We start from the raw sequence: 22197 nt of genomic DNA, 5'->3' as shown, positions 1-22197 counted from the left end.
GTTCTCTGTAAGTGAAGACAAAACTCCAGCATTTTAACCCAGCAAGGTTAAAAAATAAACAGAAGGAATTTTATGATTTGATTGATAATCTCTTGAGCACAGTCAAGAAATTAGGAAAATAAAAGGTTCTGTATGCGAGTTTCAGCTAAAAGACTCTGTAGTTTCCTAATGACTTCTGTTCCCACGGGTATCAAAATAAGTAAAACTCTACTGAGATAAATTTCATCACCTCAAAATTGTCTTCCATTTTTAATTTTCCTATAAACTTCAAGGTTTACAAAAATTAAGGCAATTTTGAACACCTTCTCAATTACATAATAATCTATTGAAGCAATGAGTAATTAATATTCTGGTTTTTAAATTTTTTTCTACATAAAACCCAAAAACCTTTTGCGCAGAAGCAGTATCAAGTACCCAAACTCCCATGTAGTATTTCCATTTAGAGGTTTCAGCAAGAACAAACCCAAGCTCTGATAAAGTGTCACTATGGAACAGACGAACAAACTAGACCTTCAAATCCCTGTCCTCTACCACCTTTACAATGCATATCCAAGTTTTTCAACCTCTGATCCACATCCAGTTTTCTCTTTCTCTTCATTGTGGGCTTCAGTGCTACCCCTCAGACATCTACTCCCTGAACTGTGACCAGCTCCACCCAACACGCATATGCTTTACTCACTTTACCAGCCCACTTTACCACCTTGGCAATCTACCTCAAGACATGTAAGCAGGAAGTCACAATTGCTTCCTCGGCAGGACAGAAGAATCCACAATATTGGAAGATGGGACAAAGAACAGCAGCAGGTCATACTGACTGACTGATGATGTGATTAATTAATCACCTGATTGGCAGAAAATTACTTCAGATCAGAAGCAACTGCTGGTTTGAAATGTTTACCAGAGGAGGAAGAGTATGCCCAACTATACCAAGGTAATATGTATCAAATGCTGCACAGTGGTATGTACAGAACCATTTGGGAAAATTTGTTGTAGATGTAAGGGAACTTGTTTCACAGTATTATCAAACAAGAAAAAGGAAGAAAAGGAAGAAAAGGAAAGGAAGAAAAGGAAGAAAAGGAAAGGAAAAAAAGGAAGAAAAGTGAACTCCCTATTACCCGTAAGATTCAAACAAAGCAGCAGACAAAGCCTGTGGGGTTAATAAACCAACCAACAACCCACTTCGAGGCACAATATGGGCTGCCACCAAAATACTGGAACAGTGGCTGGAAAGCTGCATAATAGAAAAGGATCTGGAAGTGCTGACTGACAGAAGCTGAACATGGGCTGGTAATGTGCTGACAGGTGGCCAAGAAGGCCAATGGCATCCTGGCCTGGATCAGCGATATTGTGGCCAGCAGGGCCAGGGCAGGGATTGTTCCCCCCTGTACTGGGCACTGCTGAGGCTGCCCCTGTGACATGAATATTGCCAGTTTTGGGCCCCTCATGACAAGAGGACATTTTGATGCTGGAAGTGTCTAGGGAAAGGAAATGAAGCTAATGAAGGGTGAGGAGCAAAAGTCCTGTGAGGAGCAGCTGAGGGAGCTGGGGGTGTTTATCCTGGAGAAAAGGAGGCTCAGGGGTGACCTTATCACTCTCTACAACTGCCTGAACAACTGGCTGTGGCCAGGGAGGCTTGGTCTCTTCTCCCAGGCAACCGGTGACAGGATGAGAGGAAATGGCCTCAAGCTGTGCCAGGGAATGTTCAGATTTGGAAAATGTTCTTCTCAGAAAGGGTTGTCGAGCTTTGAAACAGGCTGTCCAGAGAAATTATCGAGTCACCATCCCTAGATGTATTAAATCTGCACAATGTACAGATATAGCACTTATGGACGTGGTTTAGTGGTGAACTCGACAGTGTTGGGTAAACAGTTGCACTCAATACCCTTACAGGCTTTTCCAACCTAAAAGATTTTATGATTCTACTCACTGGAGTAGTTTTCACTGTCTTCTATACACTTCAGTCACAGGGAATCAATGCTTTAATAGTATTTGTTACCTACCTAGGACATTAAACTTTGCAAAGAAGGACGGAGACTTCAGATTTAGCAGAGGTAGAAGAACTGCAATCAGATAAAATGGTACTGTTTTTGATTTGTCCCACCATTCCTCAAAGAGTTCAAAACCTGTTCTGTTGCCAGAAGAGAACATCACAGTCCTGTTCTGTGGTGGGTGATCACTAGCAGCACTTGGACAAATGACTGGAAGAAAGGAAAACAAAAACATCCTCAGATGAAAAGGGTTTTACTTCCACAGAATATACAGAGCCAAGAGCTCGCAACAGCTGGTGTGTTTTACCTACTGAGGACTGCTCAAGTGCAGCGTTCAGTATCTCAGTTCCTAACCTGTTCATTTTTTAAATCAGGAATTCATTGCTAAGATTCCACTGCTAGGCACCTTGCACTCTAATCTGACAGAGGTACAGCTCTCCCAGCTAAACACAACAAAGATAATAATTTATCTGAAGCCCAAGTTGTGACACAGGATCATCCTTCAAAGTCACATACCTGTAATGAGGCCTGTTCAGTGCCCATGTGCACCTGCTGGAATCAAGTCATAGCAATGCTCCCCTGCATCTGGCTGCATATTTAGCACCCTAATCTGTCCCTGCACACTTCAGTAAGATATCAACCGATATTCAAGTGCACTGAAGTGCCTAAATTACTGTAAATTGCTCTAAAAACAAACTAAGGATTATAAGAAAGCTACTGTTAACAACTGGCAGGTTGAAAATCCATACACTGAACAAAAACACTCTTGTCATCTTTGTGCCATGACAGGGGCAAAGTACATCACTGTCAGACAACATAACACAACAAATTTAAGATGTAACAGTGTTACAGTGCTCCAGTAACACAGTAACACTGCTCCAGTAACAGTGTTAAGAGGTAATGTCATACTCCTTTTACATGGAGGTTGATCAATGGCAGCACCTGAACAAGTGATTGGAAAAAAATCAACCAAAAAGACCCTCTGAGGAACACATGCCTATGAAGCTCTGTGTTGAAATATAAAATTTACTGTTCTCATAATGTCTTATTTAAAATCTTGGCATCCCACAATAGTTGATAGTCACTATCCTACATTGTCTCTATTTCTGTTCTGTCAAAAAAGGCAAAGGCATAAAAAACATTCTGACAATTTCCTTCCTTAAAAGAGGATTGTTTCACAAACCTTGAAAAACACTTTTGTTTTTACTGATCTCCTTGGTAACCCTGGATGTCCTGTCAAGAGTCACTTGAATATCTGACAGCCCTTAATTTTGTGTAACAGCTGCTTTAAATCTAGTTGGTGGAGGATAGTGTGGAATATTGTTTACTTTGCCTCCAAGTTATACCCTCTGCTGCATAAGCATGGGAGAGAACAGCAGAAGGAGAGAGCACAAACTGGTGCCTAGCTGGTAAGGACTGTTAAAGGAGCAGGATTCAACACTAGCTCAAACACAAATCAAATGGTTTTCAGAATTATTTCTCAACTCCTTTGCCAACTCCAACACCTGTTCTTCAGAAACACAGCTGCAGCTAGTGTTACACACAGCTGCCCAGCTGGTACTGATATGTTTCCCCATTCCTCATGCACTCAGGGTAGAGAAAGCTTTCTGCTTCCTAAGAATGCAGTACGGATTCCGTCACTATGACAGAGGCAGAAAAGATTCAGGGGTTGACAACACCTGCCTTGCTTTGCTCCTGCCTTCATTCTACATTATTCTGCCTACTTTAGAACTTGGAACAGACCTATGTCCATACCTGACTGCAGTTTCTTCCCTTAGTTGTGCAAATGTCACACTCTCCAAAAGCATAAGCAGAGGTGCAAGTAGCCTGACATTTGTTTCTTTTTTGCACTCAGCACCAAAAAAACTGTTCTTACATAAGTTTTTAAAAAAATAATCTTGCTGCACAACTTTTGAGCAGTAAAGTTGCTCCAGTCAAGATTTTAAACAGTAAACAGAACTAAGGCGCCTCAAATTTATGGTGTGAAAGTTAAAATTCCTTAAGGCAATTCCTCATTGCACAACTACTGTTAAAAAGTTAACAGTAATGCTTTTAAGGAGGATGTATCTGGGCATACAGAAACTTGTAACTGGCTCTTTAACACTTATTCTCACCTCCACTTTTTAAAGTTATTTTTTACTTCCCCAGTTATTCAGCTCTCCAAGTGTGTGGTTATTTGTGGAAGTACAAATCCCAGATAGAAATGTGCAGTTTTTTAAGAAACACATAGTTACAACTTATGATATATAATTTATAACTGGCATGTGGTTAGGCATTGAAACATGATGATTTACCTTTAAACCCCCACCCAAAACCAGTAACACAATACTCTAAGTGCTTCTTACCTTTGTTACTTCCATTGGTGCCAGGAACAATATCTGTTACATTAATGTCATGAACAAAGTCTGCAAAGAAGAAAATCTCACTATCAATGTCCCATACCTGCTATTACGTTTTCATCTGTTAACTTGACTGAAATTAAGTAAGAAAATATTTTGGAAAATTGTATCAGAGGAACAACATAGCAGCTTTCATTCCTCCCAGACCCAACTAAAGTTTTCTACTGTACAAGAGTTTTAAAGTAAATACTCTATTACTTTCTTCTCAGAAGCCCTGTCCATTTATAAATTTCCAAAGACTTCCCACTCCCAGGATTCCTGTTCCACAAGCACACCTCCACTCCTCCCAGCTACTCAACAGTGTTGAACAGGGGCCAGTGAGAAGATGCATCTTAAATCCAGCCTCTTTGGGGACAGAAAGAAAGGCCATGCAAATATAGCCCTAGTCCAGACAGTGTTATACAGAAAAAGCTTCCCTTAATCATTTTCTAACATTTTCTTTTTCAGAAGAGGCTCTGTGGAATGCTTTTTCCATGCTTCCATGGGAAACCCTGGAGAAAGGTTAAAGCCTCACTGTCATACAGGAATCTCTAGTAGTGTTTTATTTCCAGGACACTCCTGTGCTACTTTGCTGGTATACCACACCAGTTATTTCCAAGATTCTGCAACCTCACCTTTTTAAGGGTATTGGATAGCAATTTCATTATATTTATGCATTATGTGTATATATACACACAGAAAATGCTCCATCAGCTTGAAAACCGAATTAGTGTGTCACTGGTTAATTCTGCTTCTGTCACTGGTGAAGTTTTGTTTCTGTTGCACGTGGGCATGTTATGCACAGAACATCAATTGGGGCAGTTGGCTTCAGATTTTTTAAATGCAATTAACAGCAGCTTGTTTCTCATAAAGAAAGCAAAAGGTCTTGTGGCAAGAAAACTGTTTCCTCTTTCTTTATTTTGATTTATGACACCCTGAATCACAAGTAAGTTTCTTGTACTTACTTCTACTAGTTTAGAGTATACAAAAATCAGGAAATTTAACTAAAATCACAATTTTGTGTTCTTAATTTTAAAAAAAGTACCTAGTGAGAAGCCATTAAAATTAATAGCTCTTACAGAATTAAAGCACTTTCAAATTTGTTATAGATGTCAACTTCTGTTTCTTCTGTATTTAAAAAGCAGTTTAAGACTAGCAATTGAATTTGTGGATGTGGTTTTTCCCATTAAACAGAAACTGAACAAGACCATGCAACACCATGTTAAAGACATGATATTGCACTCAGCTAACAATTCTTGCATTCTTTCTGTACTACAGATTTCTAGACCATCTTCCCACAGAAAATAAATTTTCCCCCACCTAAACTGTATGTCCAGATGTTTTTGTATCAGAATTAAAGGAAATATCATATTATGCATTTTATTACCTAGTAATTAAGTATGAAAGTTAGGACAAGAAGCCAGCAATTGTCATCTTAGACCAAACAACTTAAATAAGAACTCCAAACAAATAGAGGTAAGGGATAAAGTAACATGCCAGTCCCATGGAAAAGCAGGGCTTTTTCCTACAAAATAAGATCTTCTCACCATTTTAAATTTTATTTATGCCATTTATAATAATAATGCCATTTATTAGAACTGGCATTATTTAATTTAGAATAATTTAAGATTAATGTGGTAAACTTTTTTGAAAAAAACCCCAAAGTCTAAAATGAAACATCTGTAACAACATATAAATTAGGTCAGCTATAAAATTCATCAGTCACTAACCAACACAGTAAAGTAGGTCCTATAGGGAAGATGGGAATTCTAATTAAACACTGTTGAACAGGCTTAAATGTCTGTGCTGTTATTTGCCTCAGAAATAACCTTCACAACAGAATATTTTAAATCTTAGCCAACCTAGTCAACGCTATGAGTCAGACTTTCAAAGCTTTCAATTCCATCACCAATTCCCACAACTCTACATTGATTACAGACACAAATGCTTGTGTGCCTGTGCATGTACCAGGGTATAAAAACCCCACGTGTTTTATTTTGTAGCAATGCCACACTAAGAATCATTTTTACTGCAATAGAGTTCATTGCTTCCTCATAGATGTTTACAAAAACTTCCTATATGGCAATATTTTAAGTGTATTTGTTGAAATCTATAATGAAACTGTGTTTTTTTTCATTATCCTGAATAATTTCAACAGCCTAGCCTGTTATATGGCTGTTCAAATAGATACACCCATGCAAACAAAGGGGGAGTGAAAATAGAGTGGAAACAAGCAGCCAGGTTTAGGTTTTTTAAACTATACCAAGAAAACTACACTTGGAGAGAAAAATTTAAAAAGTGGCTTTGACAACACAGAGGACTTTGCCCGTAACACCACACATAGTTACTTATTCTCAATTGATTTTTCATGCAATGTAGCAGGAAAATCAAGATTACGTGAAGTGGACAATCCTTTTTCAGTATAAGGCAGTCTTGATCTTTACAAAGGATTGCTGTAAAACTTAAACAAAAATGTATACTTACTGTATATAAATTTCCCTGTGTTGAACAAAAAGTTGGACATAAGCACCCAATAAACAACCATGGCTCCAACAAGTGATACCATAGAAAATAAGAGGCTTGACCATTGACCAAAGGATCCAAAGTAATACTTGCAAACGTCTGGGAATTCCCAGTTTGAGGTATCTGTTAAAGCTGAAAAAGACACAAAACCCAAAAATATATCTAAACAAAATGTTACATTAGGGTCAGTAGAACTATTCAGGACAAAATGTGGGTTTTTTTAAGAATACTCTGACACACATTCACAGTGCTTTCAAGGACTAAGAAAATTGACAGTAACTTTAAAATATAGCACTCATTAAGTGTTCGAATGAAGAAGCCTAAAGTAGACAGTTTTATTGTGGCCATACTACTATTTTGAATATTTTCAGAAGCGCTGAAATAAGACATGGCAAAAATGTCACCATGCATTTGCAGCTAAAGCCTTTTGCAGAAGTTATGGCAAAGCAGACCAGATCATTAACTATTCCTCAACCTATTCCTCTGCCCTGAAATGAGTTCGGTAACAAACTGACAAAGGTCTTAATGACCTTTATTTGAGCAAGTGAGATGTTAGTTTGTGCACAAAAGCACCAACCAAAGAAGAGCCCCAAGGTGAGTTATGAACAATAAAAGTACATTCTAATTAGAGCCACTGTCAGTGACTGCTTCAGCTGCTGATAGTACTGAGAGGGCTTTCAACACAGAATACACATAAATATCAGGGTAATACAGGTACACAACGCAAGGGGATACAGCTACAGCCCATGCTGCTCCACTGTGCAAGTTGATCAGATGTGTAGAGAACTGGACAGTGCTTATGGAGAAAAGATGCCTCTACCTCCCAAAGTCCCCAAAAACTTAGTAAGCAAACATCTGAAATCCTGCTTGAGAAGAGATTGTGTTCGGTTATAATACCTAGGTCCCAAGAAACAGAAGGAACATCTAATAAGGGAAGACAGTCATTTAGCACACAGAGCTTAGACACAGACTACAAAAATAGAGATATTCAAAGAACAGCTTTTATTTGCAGGTCAGGTCTAACACATAGTAAAAGACACATGCAAACGGAATCTAATACATATTGGTATTTCACACTTAAAGTATTTGCACGATGAAGCTTTGGATTTCTTACGTATCATTTGCCGTGATTTCACAACTCTGTAACAGCAATAAAGAGTCAAAATGCCCATCAATAAGATGAGAATAATTCCAGAAGTGAAGCCTGCCTGTTAAGAGGGAGAAATACAGTTCATTTTATTTGTGAATATGCCAGAAAAAAAGAAGAGTAAGCCATGTTGCCAAAACATTTTCATATGCATACATTTTTCATAGTTTACCTGTTTTATTCCCCATGGGATACTTAATATGGATGTACCCATCATGGTATTCCATATCATAAATCTAGGAAGAAAAAATCCAGTGAATATTTTAAGAACCATTCTTACTTCACACTGTCTTAGTTAACAACAGTTATGTTGTTAATATAGAACATTCAATAATCATGCATATTGTGGCTATTATAGGGCAAGGTGTTTAACATACATTGTCACTAGACTGGAGTTTTTACCATAGCCATCTGTGCAACTGTCAACTTTAAAAGCAGTTCCTAATGGACTGTACACGTAGATTTCATCAGGAGCTGGGAGGACATGGTCAGGAGCAATCTAACAAATGGATAAAAAACAAGATTTATTAGTAACATCAATGTAACTAATTGCCCCAAACACAGCAAGTCAACTACTGTAAGTCATGGGAAATTACAATTAAAAAAAAAGAAAGAAAAAAGAAATAGAAGGTTGTACTGTGCTAGTTCTCTTCCTGGGGGGGAAAGACCAACAAACAGTTGATAGAATTTCTAGCTAGATAGCTAGAAAAATGCATTTTTCTTCTGCAAAATGTGTGTAAGCACACTATGAACAGATCATGCTAGCTCAACAGTTCAGTTACTGCAGCTAGCCACTGCTTTAATCTCATAGGTGGAAGAAATCCGGGCAGCCTGGATCAGTGTTATAAATTAATGCTGTTTGTATATTTTCTTTTAATGGTGAAGGCATTGCACAAGAAGTAAATAACAAGCTTGTAATAAAACCTTTTGAAGGCACTCAGCTACCACATACTTGATTCAAAGCAAGCTGCAGAACAACTCTCCCCCAACCTTTAGTCCTGCTGCTTATATAAACCCAGGCTGTGTAAGACCCAACATGCCAGAGGCCACCCACTTAATTAGGCCCTGTCTTTGCCTTACCAATGCCCTGTCTGCAGGGGATGTGAGCCTGCTATAGTAGTGAATCCGCTTATTCATTGCTGAAGCTTCATCAGTGACTCTTTGCATGTCATCATTCACACTGACTATATTTGTGGGCTCCACGTGAAATGGTCTAAAGGAGGGGAAAAAAAGGGAAGAAAGGAAAACCCTTAAAACCATGGAACACAAGATAACAACTCAGAGAGCAGCTCAGCAATACTCAGAATGGTTTTGTCATTCATTGACACAAGGCAAATGACAAAATATCCATGAATGCCATTGAGGGAAGTTGCCATCTGTGAAAGAACTGAGTTTATATCCATATTAAAATGGCCTCCAGCCCAGATTCTGTGGAGCAACTTAACATCAGACCTAATACCCAGCTGTTAGTTTTCCACAATGAATCACACAGAGAAATACATGTTAATGAGCTTGGGCAAGCTTATTAGTGCTTATAACTGGTGTTGCCAGAACTGGTGATGAAGAACAGAGGTAGAAACAGAAAGCGTTGAGAATGCAGAAGCAGAAAGCACAGAAAGAGGAATGAGCAGTGGCAGTGATGACCATATACAAAAAGATTAGGAACTACCAATCTATCTGAAAACACTATATGGAACTGTGTGGGGAAGGAACCAAGCCCAAATAAGTCCATGTGGTCATACATATTTTGAAGTCAAGGCAATGGGGAATGGACTATGACTCCCTTTCCTCTACTCCACCTGAGTTAGACTGCAGGCATGGTCACAGCTGCTGAAGGAGAAAACAGGAACATCACATGCCCCTCATTTTCTCTGCACACACAGAGACACAGAGCAAGCACAGTGAAAGCTGCTCCTAAAGCTACACCACCATACACCTCCATGCAAGGAGCACTACCAGACAAATGTGTCTGAATCATGATATTGCTGAGATTTTTTTTTTCTAACTCAAGTATAATTTACTTCCATATTATGCTCTTGCTTAAAAACAACACTGACTCCTAGCACGGAGAGGCTAATTTCTTAAACGAGACAGAGGACACTGTTGTCCTCTAAGCCTTAATACGTCAGCTTTTTTTTCTTTCAGCAGTAATTTAATTTCTAAAACTACCACAATGGCTTTCTGATCTTCCTCTTCCAGGCTGATGTTTAAATCACTCATAAACCCATAGAAGTAGAGATCACAACAAACTTCCAACTACTAACAACAGAAACTAGGTCAGCAATAAAGCTATGCCATTTATTCTGTAATATGAGCAAAAATCTATTTGAATTTACTGTTTTTCAGTACTCATTTCTGTTTCAGACTACAAAGGAACTTGGGCAACCCCTCCAACCCCAGCTCTCAATAACATCCATACAAAACTTCCCATTCTTTTTCCCAATGAATCGTTTACTCATTCGTACTATGACACCACATGTTATCTGTAAGGAAGATAAGAAATACAGTCCTGAAGTTCTTTGCTCTGTCTTTGTAAGACAGGAAGATAGGTTCCTATTCCTGTTTAAGGGGAAACAGTAGGTGGGAGTATCTATGAAAATAAGAAAACCTGACTCACAAAAGGCAGAAACAGAGAATACAAACTTCCATCTCCACAAATTCATTCTTTCTTTTATCTTAAACTTAATTCTTACATATTCCTTCATCATGAAAAAAAGGCTTAGATTTGCTAAGTTGTCTCCTACTTACTGAAATGAAAATGAACACTTCTAAGTTTTTAGAACGTTCTCAATTGACTCTTCTTCCTATGATTATGACATAATGGGGAAAATATGTGTTTTATGTGTGCGCTTTTGTGGTGTTCTTATAAACAATTTAGAAAGATATCTCAATTTAGCAGAAATAAATTTTAAGCAATAGCTTTACTACCCAAAACACAGGCACATGGGGCTAGCTCACTCCACATGTAGGTAATATACAAAAATACCCATTGACTTTCAGTTCCAAAGGACTTTACTCATTTTAGCTTAAAATTTATTAGGTTGAGTGAATCATTGGACATAGCTAAAAATATTTCATTAGAAGACCTGTAAAATAAAGACTGTAGTAATGAAAACATAAAAAATAACTTGTATAAACTTGTTTAAATGCTGCCCCACCTCCGGTCAGCTCTCTGCTATTTTCTTTTTGGATTGCTGACATGCACTATATTTAGAACACTTAAGTGTTTTGCTAATTATACAGCAACTGCATAGTGTAAAGACCTTCCTCTCTTTCCTCATTTCCATTTAATATTATTAGTACATCCCCATGAACTTCCACTGCAACTGTGGAAAGGTTACAGTGATACAAAGTCCACATTTTGGTTAAAAGTGAGTAGGCAGATCTGTGACAAACATTTCTTTCAAAATGGTGTACAACAATCCCTAGCACGGATGTTAAAGAAAATTCTTCCAGAGTGTAAGACAGCCAGAGATTATTTTCTAAGGCAATGCAGGTGAAATCCAAGGATGATTTAAAAATTAAAGTAACAGAAAACATGCATACAACATCCTATTTTGTGGGGAAAGCCGTGTTGTCAATGACCAAAAAAATATAAAGAAAATAAACTATGTGTATTAAAAACCTATCTGTAGGTAAGAAACTGTTCAAAGAAAGACATTTCATCTTCTTCAGTATTATGAACAGAATCTGGACTAAAGAAACAACTTACGGTCTAGCACATAACAAAAGGGTACAATCCAGAATCTAATCTATGGGTGAGGAAAAGAAAATAAAATTAAACAATCCCTATGAAATTGTAGGTACCTATTGCTTCTGCTTCCTGACTAGAGGGGTTTATTGCTGCCAGTACTTTGGTTACTTCCCCTCTTGATCCCTGCTACTGTGCATCTGTCGAGAAGGAAAATTTTGTAAAGCACCACTTAATTTGATTTCTTCCAGGGTACCACCACACCACTAGCCCTGCTGAGCAAGTGACTGCCAAAACATACTGACCACCAATCAATTTTATGTTATTTGCAGGTCTCTCTGGAAACATCAATCAGACTTAGAAGCCGTGTGAGCAGGCTGGGAGGCCTGCTACTTACCTACCCTGATCTCCACTAGGAGAGGGTAGCATATTCAGGATGAAGGTCAAGGTACTGCTCCCAGCAATACCCATACAAAAGAATGGTTGTAGGCCATACTCAAATGGGAGTCTGAGAAGCTGTCTCAGGGACTCAAAGAAGTTCTCAAAGACTGAGATTTTCAAAGCCCAAAGCAGGTAGGACATCATTTGGGATATATTTTGAAAAACTCTGTTTAGGGGCCTTATGTCTAGCAGGCAAGCACCAGCAAGTATTAGCAAGCACATAGAAGTATCAGCAGCTACAACACATTCCTATTAAAAAGTCTGATTTATACAAGCAATTATATCCTATCTCTCACGTGGCAAAATGCTTATGAAAAGAATGTTGGACAATGTGATCTGGGGGAAGGGGAGAGATTACACGACTGTGATTATGATGTGAAACAATGCAGACAATTTCCATGCACTGAGATAAACTATAACAGCCCTTTGAATTTCATACACACTGAAAGACACAATTACAATTACTGTTTCAGCAGCTAGCCAGAAAAGCAGTGCTCTTTTACCAGGGCAAACACACCAGTAAAACAGAGTTGTTTTTCCACAGGACCATGAGAATGGACAACTTGCAGGACCTCATGCAGGAGGTCCACATCTTCCATACATTACAACTGGCAGGTGTATTTTTCAGAAGCCATTCCCAGAAAACCTACAGCTACACTCGTCTTCTCTTGCTCTCACAAAGGGACAGTTAATTCTCTAGAGCTGGTCCAGGAAAAGAAAGAAGAGTGCTTCTGTCAAAATTTCCTCACATTTTTAACTTCAGTAGCAATTTTGTAAGCAAAGAAAATGAAAAGAGATGCTCATGATTAACATTGCTGCCTTGTGATAAGCAAAGTTCAAGTGTTAGATTTGGAGGGCTAGAGGGAACAGCATAACAAGAACACTAGTCAACTATGTAAAATTTTGTATAAGGGTGCTACATTCATCTTATGTAATTACCAGCAATGTACTACATCTTGTAAGGCAATGAAGGAGTAATACTAACACATACCTCAAGAATTTTCAGACCAAATAATACTACTTTTCAAGTACCTTTGCTGAAGTATTTTTAAACATCAAACAACTGGTTCTTGAGAACTGATAGAAAACATGGTAAGTATTCAGCTATTACAGTATAATTTTTTGTATCATTATGTCTTTTAGCTCTACATGACAGTATTAATGACTTTAGACAAGCTTTTAATTTTTAAACAAATATAGAAAATCTTCTTTACAGGATGCTTTACAATTTCTTTCCTCCAAACAGACCACAAGGAGCCACTTCAGCTTACTGCAGAGATTTCTTTGACACCCCACATCAACAATTTACTTTTTTGGGATGCAATAGGATTGTTACAGAGAAATAAAAACAATGAAATTCGTACAGCTTTATTGCCTTACTGAGTTACCAAATTATTATAGGAATGCTGCAAATGGCACAAGACAAACTAAGGAGTAAAACTGATTCACTGTATTGGAAACTAAGGAAAGGAGAAGAAGTAATAAGACTAGGTAGCTATTTCATAATTGGCAACTACATATCTGGATAGGAACACCAGGCACTGGAACAGGCTCTCTAGGGAACTGGCCATGGTACCAAGCCTGTCAGAGTTCAAGAAGCATTTGGACAACAGTCTCAGGTACATGATCTGGTTCTTGGGGTTGTCCTGTGAAAGGCCAGGAGTGGGATATGAGGATCCATGTGGGCCTGTTCAACTCAGGATCCTCTGTGATTACAGGTATCTGTGTGCTTCTCTTAAGGAAATCTGTAACAAAGAATTCCACAAGTGACTTGGTTTTTACTTTCTAAGCTATCTGAATTTACTGAAGTATTAAACAGTGTGCTTACAGTTATTTTGTAAGATCTTCATTCTCTTTGCAACACACTTTTCCTAAATTTTTCTGCATTTATATCACCATTATAGTAATTACAGCATGAGAAACACAAGTTTCTTAAAATGTTGGATGCAGAAACTAAAATAATCTTTTGAAGCATAATGTCATTGCTTGCACATTTTAACAAATTAGGAATCATAAGCTTTACCACACCACACTTCAATCATTATTCCTCTTCCCTGTAAAAGACAAAAGCTATTTTACTCATCACTTACTAAGAAATATGAAGGTTCTTAATTAAGGTACAATTCTTTCCAATTAATAAGAAGCAATACTAGGAATTCACAAAAATGTTGGCAAAATAGAAAAACAGAGATAAACAGGGAAAGCAAGCAATGGTGTAAAATGATCACACGTTGGTGTGGAGTAGTAAAGGCATAATTAATGCAGAAAGGATAGATTTGCACAGGTTGTTGACCTTCTCCTAAGTTAAAAGAACTTTGAAAATAGAGGGAATCAACCACTTTTGCATTAAAAAGGCTTCTCTGCCATCTACAGACACTGTTTAATTTACTGCTGTTTAATTTCATTTACTGATGCCTCCTACATTCTGGTAACCTGGGGGACTTCAAAAAAGAATAGGAAAAAAAAGGCAGAATGCTTGATCCCTCTTTAGCAGGAGGCATTGTCAAGTTTTTTCATATGCAAAAGAACCAGCACAAAACATCAGTTGCTTCTTTGAAGGTTCAAGTATTCCTGACTGACAACTGCAGTATCTGTTGACAATGGACAGATTTTAAAAGCAGTTTGAAGAAAACAAGAAACACCCTTTTTCCGTACAATAACCACCAATAAGCCAATGCAGGAATGATATTCTACTTTTTAAAGGGAGCTACAAAATGGAAAAAACACACTGAATACGGTGAAGAAAGAAGAGCAATAACATTCTCTTTAATCGGATTAAAAGGGGCTTTTTATTTCCCTCAAACTTGCAAAACAATGCTACACAAAGTAATTCACAACACTAAAAAACAATTAGCTTATTGTTCTTATGTAAACACTGAAAAGCACTCCTTTCAAAAATCCCAAATCCTCCAAGCTGTTAAGAAAACCAGGTGACTATGCAAATTCCTCAAATGTCAAACAAACCCAAACAAAAGTATAGAACAGCAATAAGACAGACAAACAGTAATTACTACAAATCACACAGAACACTTGAAGAGCTATCTCAATCAAAGCAAAGCTACCAAGCATTCACTTGATATCTAGTTTCTGAATACCAAGTTAAAAAACAGGAACAAAGTAAGAGCAAAAACACACTGCATTGTACTACTGCATTTTTGCTACTGGATACTTTAATGCCTAACAATTCTCATTCTCAGGAGCCACTATTCCCTGAAGGTATAATGAAGAAGCCCTTCAAACTGTCCACTTGCTCTGACCACGACTGACACAGACTCAAACGGCCTCTTCTTCCTTATTTCTTCTTTTAAAGTGTGGGGGCTGCCTGCTCTAGTACAGAAGTGAACTTCAAGCTTGCTTGACCCCTCTATTATTTCCAGGCCTTTCTGATATCCCAGGCCTCCTGCCCTTCACCTTGTGCCTCTGCATACTTGGAAGGCAAAAACGCTAGGACGTGGCAAATGGGAGAAAGAATTCAAGAGAGGACATGCAGACAGATCTGCAGAACTGGAGGCTGTGAATGTGGGCACACAATCCAAGCACACACTTCTGCTTTTAGTAAGGGAACCAAATGCCACAGGCTATGATCTTTTAAGAAGTTGAGTCTCCAGACTTGAGAAATCACAGGGAAAAAACCCAACCACACAATATGGAAACAATATCTAACCTCACTCGGAAAAGTGAGTCTTAGCATTTAGGTGTTTCAGAAAACCTCTCTTATTGCTACTCCATCATCACAACACTTGAAACCCACTGCTCCTCAAACAGAACACATACTTCCTCCAAAACAATTTATGTTTAATTTGCTCCCGAAAATCATACATACAAATTAGCAGTCTTCTTATGACAGGAAGGGATAAGATATTTCACAAAAAGAGAAAGATTTAATTTATGTTCATTCACAGTTGCCTTTGCCACCCTGCAAGTACTCTACCGTTTCCTAGCCTTTATAAACACAATTCTGTATGCTCCTAGACCTGCGCTCCCTTTGGTCTTCTGGAATCACTTAGACCCTTATCCTCCTTCCTTGACTCGCAGAGAAGAGCTGTTCATAGCCTCTCACAGCTTTCCAAAGCTGGAGGCTGATAGCATCAAAGGACTATCCTCAAGAACTTTTTTTTTGGCTGAACCAGCCGCTGACAACAGGATTTTGTATGCAACAGTGCCATCTTCAGTTCTTTCAGGAAAACTGCTTTACTGAAATATGATGGATGCAAATAGGAAAAAATTAACCACAAATTGGTCCAAGAGGTGCTACAGTGCTATTCCTTCACCTAAAAATGGAAAGCTTCAGCTAGTATTAGGAGGGCAGATCCCATTCTGATCTCAGTTTTGGTTCTACAACCAGCACACAAAAAATCTTAACTGCAGCACAGGAAGTCCTTCGTTCCAAACCCCTTTGTTAAACTCTTAAGAAAACATGTAAAATAACAATTTGGCTAGAGTTACTATTTTTGAAGGCACAGTAATAATGCTGGACTGACAAATTTTTCACATTTGCTCACTCTCAGAAAGCACTACACTGTTTTTCTTAAAAGGCAGTAAAGGCCACTCAGCTCACCTAGTACTAGCAAATAATGTACTTTTCCAGCATCACCTGCAGAACCCATACAGCACCATCTACACATACTAACAGCAACATCAGGCAAACTTGCTTGCATAGTCTCAACATTTCAGCTAGTTGTTCTAAATAAAAAAAAAATCACGCTCCACTATAGAAAAAAAAAATCACGCTCCACTATACACACACATGCTGTTCCATGTTTGAAGAGCACTTTAAAAGCCTCATGATGAGTTCTTAATGGAGAACTCTCTCTGCAATGATGGTAATAGAAAAACCTTATCCTTATAATCAAAACATAGTAAGAACATCTGTTCACCAGGTGCTTGGAAATAAAATACTATCATATAGTGACAAAGTAGGAACTGTTTGCACAGAGATCCTGGCTTCCAAACTTTAATCTTCTGTCTTCGTAGGATTCTGTTGTCAAAGACTAAGATTAAACAACTCTTTGCAGTAATTCTGTAGGTACATCTTTCCTCATACCTTTTGCACTTATAGTCTTCTGGATTAAACTGTATATTCATGATTCCATAATTGCTTTCATCACCTCCCACAGGAACCAAGATAGGTTTGGTATCCTCTTCCATATTTGGTGAATATGTCTCCTTTTAGATTCTGTCAGTTACTCTGGCCTGAAAAAAGGAAAAAAATAAATTAGTCCACTGAGTTAAGCAAACCTATGTCCCTGCTATAAATTTAACACTGGTAGAGCCCCATGATTTCACAAGCTCCTGGGCTGAAAATCACCAGTAAATAACTTCAACATGCCACTTCAGAATTCTCATTCCATCATGAGGCATGTACGGTGGGGACAGTATTTTTTAAAACACTCTATCCAGCCCTTAATCTCTTTTAGCACCACAACAAGGCAGTATGAATTAAATATAAATTTCTGAAGGAGCTGTATTTCTAATATGTAATGGCACTGCTGAGAACAATCTATCAGTTATAAGAGCCTACTGTTTCACTAAATTACTTCAAACTTTGCAGCAGACACATACGCAGTTTATTCCAGTTCCAGTACATTTCCCATAATAAGGATCAGATGATTGCAGTCTACTGTGTCCAGGTCTTTTGAATAAAAGGTAATAAAGGGTTTAATAATGCATTAATAACAACTATTATATGCATTTAAACCACTCCTGGCGAAAGAGTGGGGAGCAGATCACTTTTAAACTAATGGATTTCTACTCAGATTGAATTACAGGCCTCACATGGAACTTTCTGTGGTCTTTGTGCAGCTCAACAAACATAATGAGCTTAACAGCTTTCATTTCTGTTATCTCCTGAAGAATTCCTCAGGTAGGACTCCTTCAAACAAAAATGTCAGAAGCCAGGACACTTTCAAACAACAATGGTAGAAGTATCTGTTCTTCCATCTTTCAGAATGCTTTAAAATGCTAGGCTGATGGAAAGACAGATGACAACCAGAGCTGGCACAAGACAAGAAAGGGTAGTAGTGCTGGCTGTTTGAAACCCGGAACGGCAATGGAAGAAGACAGAAAGAATAAGGTGTGTATGATCCTTCTGCATCCTCACAGAAATACACCATAAAGGCCCAATCTCAGAAATCACACCAACCCAAGGTAAGCAGACACAGTTCTATCCCTTCCTAGATGCATACTGTCAATCCTCTTCCATTAGCTTATCCTGCTAATACCCCTGGCAAAAAATCAAAACAAAACAAAACAAAGAATCTGAAGAGGAGGGTGAAAAATGAAAGTTATCGGTTTTCAACCATATCTACTCTCCTGGGTTGAAAAAACTGCTGCAGGATGCATGGGAAAACACTGATGGACAATGTGGCAGGAACTGCAGAAGCATTAAGATTGGCTCAACCTGCCAAGGAAGTGCTTTTTAGAAGACAGACACAGGTAATAGCTCTCCGCTCTCAAGGGGAGGGGATCAGTAAAGGACCCACTTTATGAAAATTCTACTGAAAGTTCAAGTCCCGCTTTCACAGCTCAATGGCGTTTATGCAATCCCATACTGAACTGGAGAAGGAGGACTGACAGAGATGAAAATTAGCCATTCTTTCTTTTGCTTTAAACCCACATCAGTGTTGAGTTTGGGGGCTGTAATCTGTACACTTGCATGCCTGTGCAAGGGAGGGGATAGTGCCATAGAAGCCATTTCATCTTGCAGTGCTGACAGATTCCTTGTAGTTTCAACATCCACAACAAGAGATTTGAACAGTTACTAAGTTTAAAGGCATGATTTTGAGTTTAAAGAAATGATTACATCTTCGTCACTTCAGCTCTCTGAGAGGATACAATATGCAAGTGGTAATAATCAAGGCAATCTTAAGAGACGTACCAGCTGACAGCATACTTTCTCCTACACTTCCTTTTTTCTGTTACACTCCCTAAAGCTTTATTCTTCTACCTTTTTCAGACCCTTTCCAAGGGATCCTCTTACCACCCTTAACTTACTGCTTTCTCTCTTTTGCCACTCCAGCCTTCTAAGAAACATCAGTTTTGATTCTTTACCCTGAAGTCCTTCTTACCCACAATACTGCTTCTGGCTCCTTGGCCCCAGCTAAGCATGCTCTCATCCTTCTCAGCTCCTCTGGTAATGCTTAGCAAATGGATTTCTGCTCCTCATGTTCTTTTTATTTTCTGTCTCTCCTATACATTGTCAAAAATTGCTTTCCCAACCCACCTTTACTAAGCACTACTTAAAAAGAATTCACACCAATATTTTTACTTCTTTTCATGTGACATGGTGTTCCTCTCCAAAATCTCTCTTTACAGATACCCTTTTACATACTTCTTTTCTACCGCCTCCTCTTATTTTTCTACAGCTCTAGCCTTTCTGCTTTCTCCCTACTGATGCCCTTCCAGTTAAAATTTACCCTGGTTCACATGAGCTTCCTGCAACAGCTAAATAATTCTGAAACAAAAACACAGGCCCTGGAGATTTCATATACTGCTACAGGCATCCACCCAGTCCTCTGCCACTCCAACTAAGATATGTTATTACCTCATTCTATTCTGTTCTATTCTATTCTATTCTATTCTCAACTGAACATCCTGTGTTCATTTTATGAACAGACAAACCTAGGTGTCAAACATGATCCCCCTCACTTCTGCATTTTGCATCTCTCTTAAGAATTTACATCACACTTCAGATCTAGCCATAAAAGTGCAGATAAAAATTTTAATTCCTAATGCCTGAATTGAAAATTTGAAATAAATTCAAATCCCAAATAGTCAGTGTTTTTAGCCAGAATCTTCCTGAAGACCACAGTATAGAGATCCCTTCCTTCCACAGGCCATGGTTTGTGAGACAGATTAAGCAAACATCAAATGCACATCCCTTCCTTAAACCGTGTTAATACTTGTGCTTTACGAGTCAGCCTGATAAATGCTGAAAACGGTGATCACCAGTTTGATTTTTTTCTGCACTACTGCCGTAAAGAAAGAACCCAGATTTTCCAGTATTCCGTGAAGAAAAATAATCCTTCACACATATATCATGCACTAAGTTTGGCTTGACAGCACGATTTGAGCCTTGTGGAGCTGGTCCTCACTTGACTCATTATGGTCAATTAGAAGCTGGGTCTGCAAAGACAGTTTATTTTTTAAGTACCTGTTGTTGATAACAATTGAGTTCATGACCAGCAAGCTTATGACCAGCAAACTGGCTACTCTACAAGCAGATGCAGCTATGACACGTGAAGACTGGAGCTGGAGCCAGTATAGTTTAAAGGACAACTGTAAGCAGAAAAGCAAAATTAAAAAGAATTAACCAGGCTAATCTCTCCTTTATCTATGCCTACAGAACATTCTATTGTTCTGCAAACTGAAGCACTACATCAGAAGGGCACGAAAAGGAAAGAAGGGGGTCAGAATTTAATAATCCAGGTTTCCTGTTGCTGGTCATAAACTGTGAAGCAACACCTAAGTCTATGCAAGTTATTTTTCCCCAGTCTCATTCTGGACTACACTCCACATGACTTAGAGATGGTAATCTGGACCTTTAAGCCTCACTGGCTCAGCCCTATGAGTTTCTGCTTTCACTGTCTTCGGGTTCTCTCAACCTGGTTTCAAAGTCTAAAATCATGAAGGAGTGAAGACAACGATATGGTAGATTTAGAAACCTCACTGTAGCTTGTGATCTAATAATGAATGTTAGCACTGGATAGCAAAACCCTATTAGTTGGCTTCCACTGTGAATTTAAAAACAGCAGTTTATGGCTCAGTTTTAAATGTGTGTGATGAAACTTTAAGATGAGACAGATCATTCAGAGCTACAGCCCAGGCCATGCAATAGAGCTAGCAAACAGGTTTACCCTGGCGGGAACAAAACTGTGTTCAGTTAGTCAATCACCCCAACCATCCCATAAGCATGGACTGTGCCTTGCTGGTATTTATCAGAGAACCACTCACAGTGGGCAGGAGGAGAAAGGCTGAGAGGATCACAACTCCCACAGCCTCCACTATGCCATCATGGCGCTGTACAAACAGCAGCTGGAGCACTGAGAGCTATTTATACTTCATTTATTATTAAAAGTCACCATTTCTGAAAAGCACCTCACACTCATGGTTTAAATACTAGAATCTGCTAATCAAAGCATTTCGTTCAAACACCGAAATTATTTTTTTAAAGCACCACTTGGAGTAATCTGGTCTTCTCATAAATTCTGAGCAGGATGAATACAGTTCAAGGCATAATACTCAAGCAAGCTCCAGGCTGTGCACATATGAGAAATAAGCACAGTCTACACTGAAAGACGAGAACTTCAACACAGGACAGCACAGTTCCTCAGTTCCTGGAGCGAATCCGCAGTCAGGAGGGACTGAAAAATGCTACATTATTCATGAAAGTAGCAGCATACATTAAGAGCTCCTTAAAACGGGGACAGCATGCCGCCTCTTGTGGCACCTTATGGACACCTCAGCTTGTCCATACTCTCCTACAACTGAAATGGTTAAAGGCGATTGAAACTGTATAAGCAACATAAGTTAGCAACTTTTTGAAGAAAAAAGGACTTTTGAATACACAAGCTGAACCTCTGCTGAGCTTTCGTGTAACTCTGACTGAACGAACAGATACATGGTCAATGCCAAATGATTAATCTAACTAAAATTAAAAAGAACCAGCATATTCAACTAGATTTGTCTTCGACGGATAAAGCCCGTATAATTTATATATGTGAGCACTGCAGATAAATACTTACAGAAACGAAACACTATCACCTTAGGCTAACTTAACATTTTAAACACGATTTTTGTTTTTAACTTAACGGGTTCTCCCTCAGGGCCGTGAAAACCGATGTAAACATTTCCCTGCTTCACGGACCGCCCGAAAATCTCCCATGCTGTTCTTTTACCTCCACCCCCGCTCTGACGATCTGCCCGCGTCCGCCCGAACACGGCGTGGCCGTGGTCAGTGCCCTGCGGCTGGTCAGTGCCTGCGGCCGGCGCGGCTCCTCCCGGCCCCTCCGCCCCGCGGGTCGTGCCCCC

The 22197-nt window shown here is 38.8% G+C and overlaps 1 protein-coding gene across 2 annotated transcripts in view; it reads right to left on the bottom strand.

Annotated features, from left to right (window-relative positions):
* Positions 1 to 22147, bottom strand: part of SLC38A9 (solute carrier family 38 member 9) — a 44490-nt gene extending 22343 nt beyond the window's left edge. Inside the window, exons 1-9 of one of the 2 annotated variants that reach the window (XM_005421986.2) lie at positions 22065 to 22147; positions 17213 to 17361; positions 9117 to 9249; positions 8414 to 8535; positions 8209 to 8272; positions 8004 to 8097; positions 6851 to 7021; positions 4334 to 4393; positions 2001 to 2198 (exon numbers count right to left, since the gene is read on the bottom strand). In XM_005421986.2, coding sequence (XP_005422043.1) covers positions 2001 to 2198; positions 4334 to 4393; positions 6851 to 7021; positions 8004 to 8097; positions 8209 to 8272; positions 8414 to 8535; positions 9117 to 9249; positions 17213 to 17316 — 946 coding nt within the window. In that variant the 5' untranslated portion in view covers positions 17317 to 17361; positions 22065 to 22147. Of the gene's footprint in view, positions 1 to 2000; positions 2199 to 4333; positions 4394 to 6850; positions 7022 to 8003; positions 8098 to 8208; positions 8273 to 8413; positions 8536 to 9116; positions 9250 to 17212; positions 17362 to 22064 lie in introns of those variants that run through there. The other variant, XM_031057849.1, reaches the window with a different exon arrangement.
* Positions 22148 to 22197: the final 50 nt, after the last annotated feature.

This window comes from Geospiza fortis, unplaced genomic scaffold (genome assembly GCF_000277835.1).
Source record: "Geospiza fortis unplaced genomic scaffold, GeoFor_1.0 scaffold443, whole genome shotgun sequence".
Classification (NCBI taxonomy): Eukaryota; Metazoa; Chordata; class Aves; order Passeriformes; family Thraupidae; genus Geospiza; species Geospiza fortis.
This window is presented reverse-complemented; position numbering and strand designations above follow the sequence as displayed.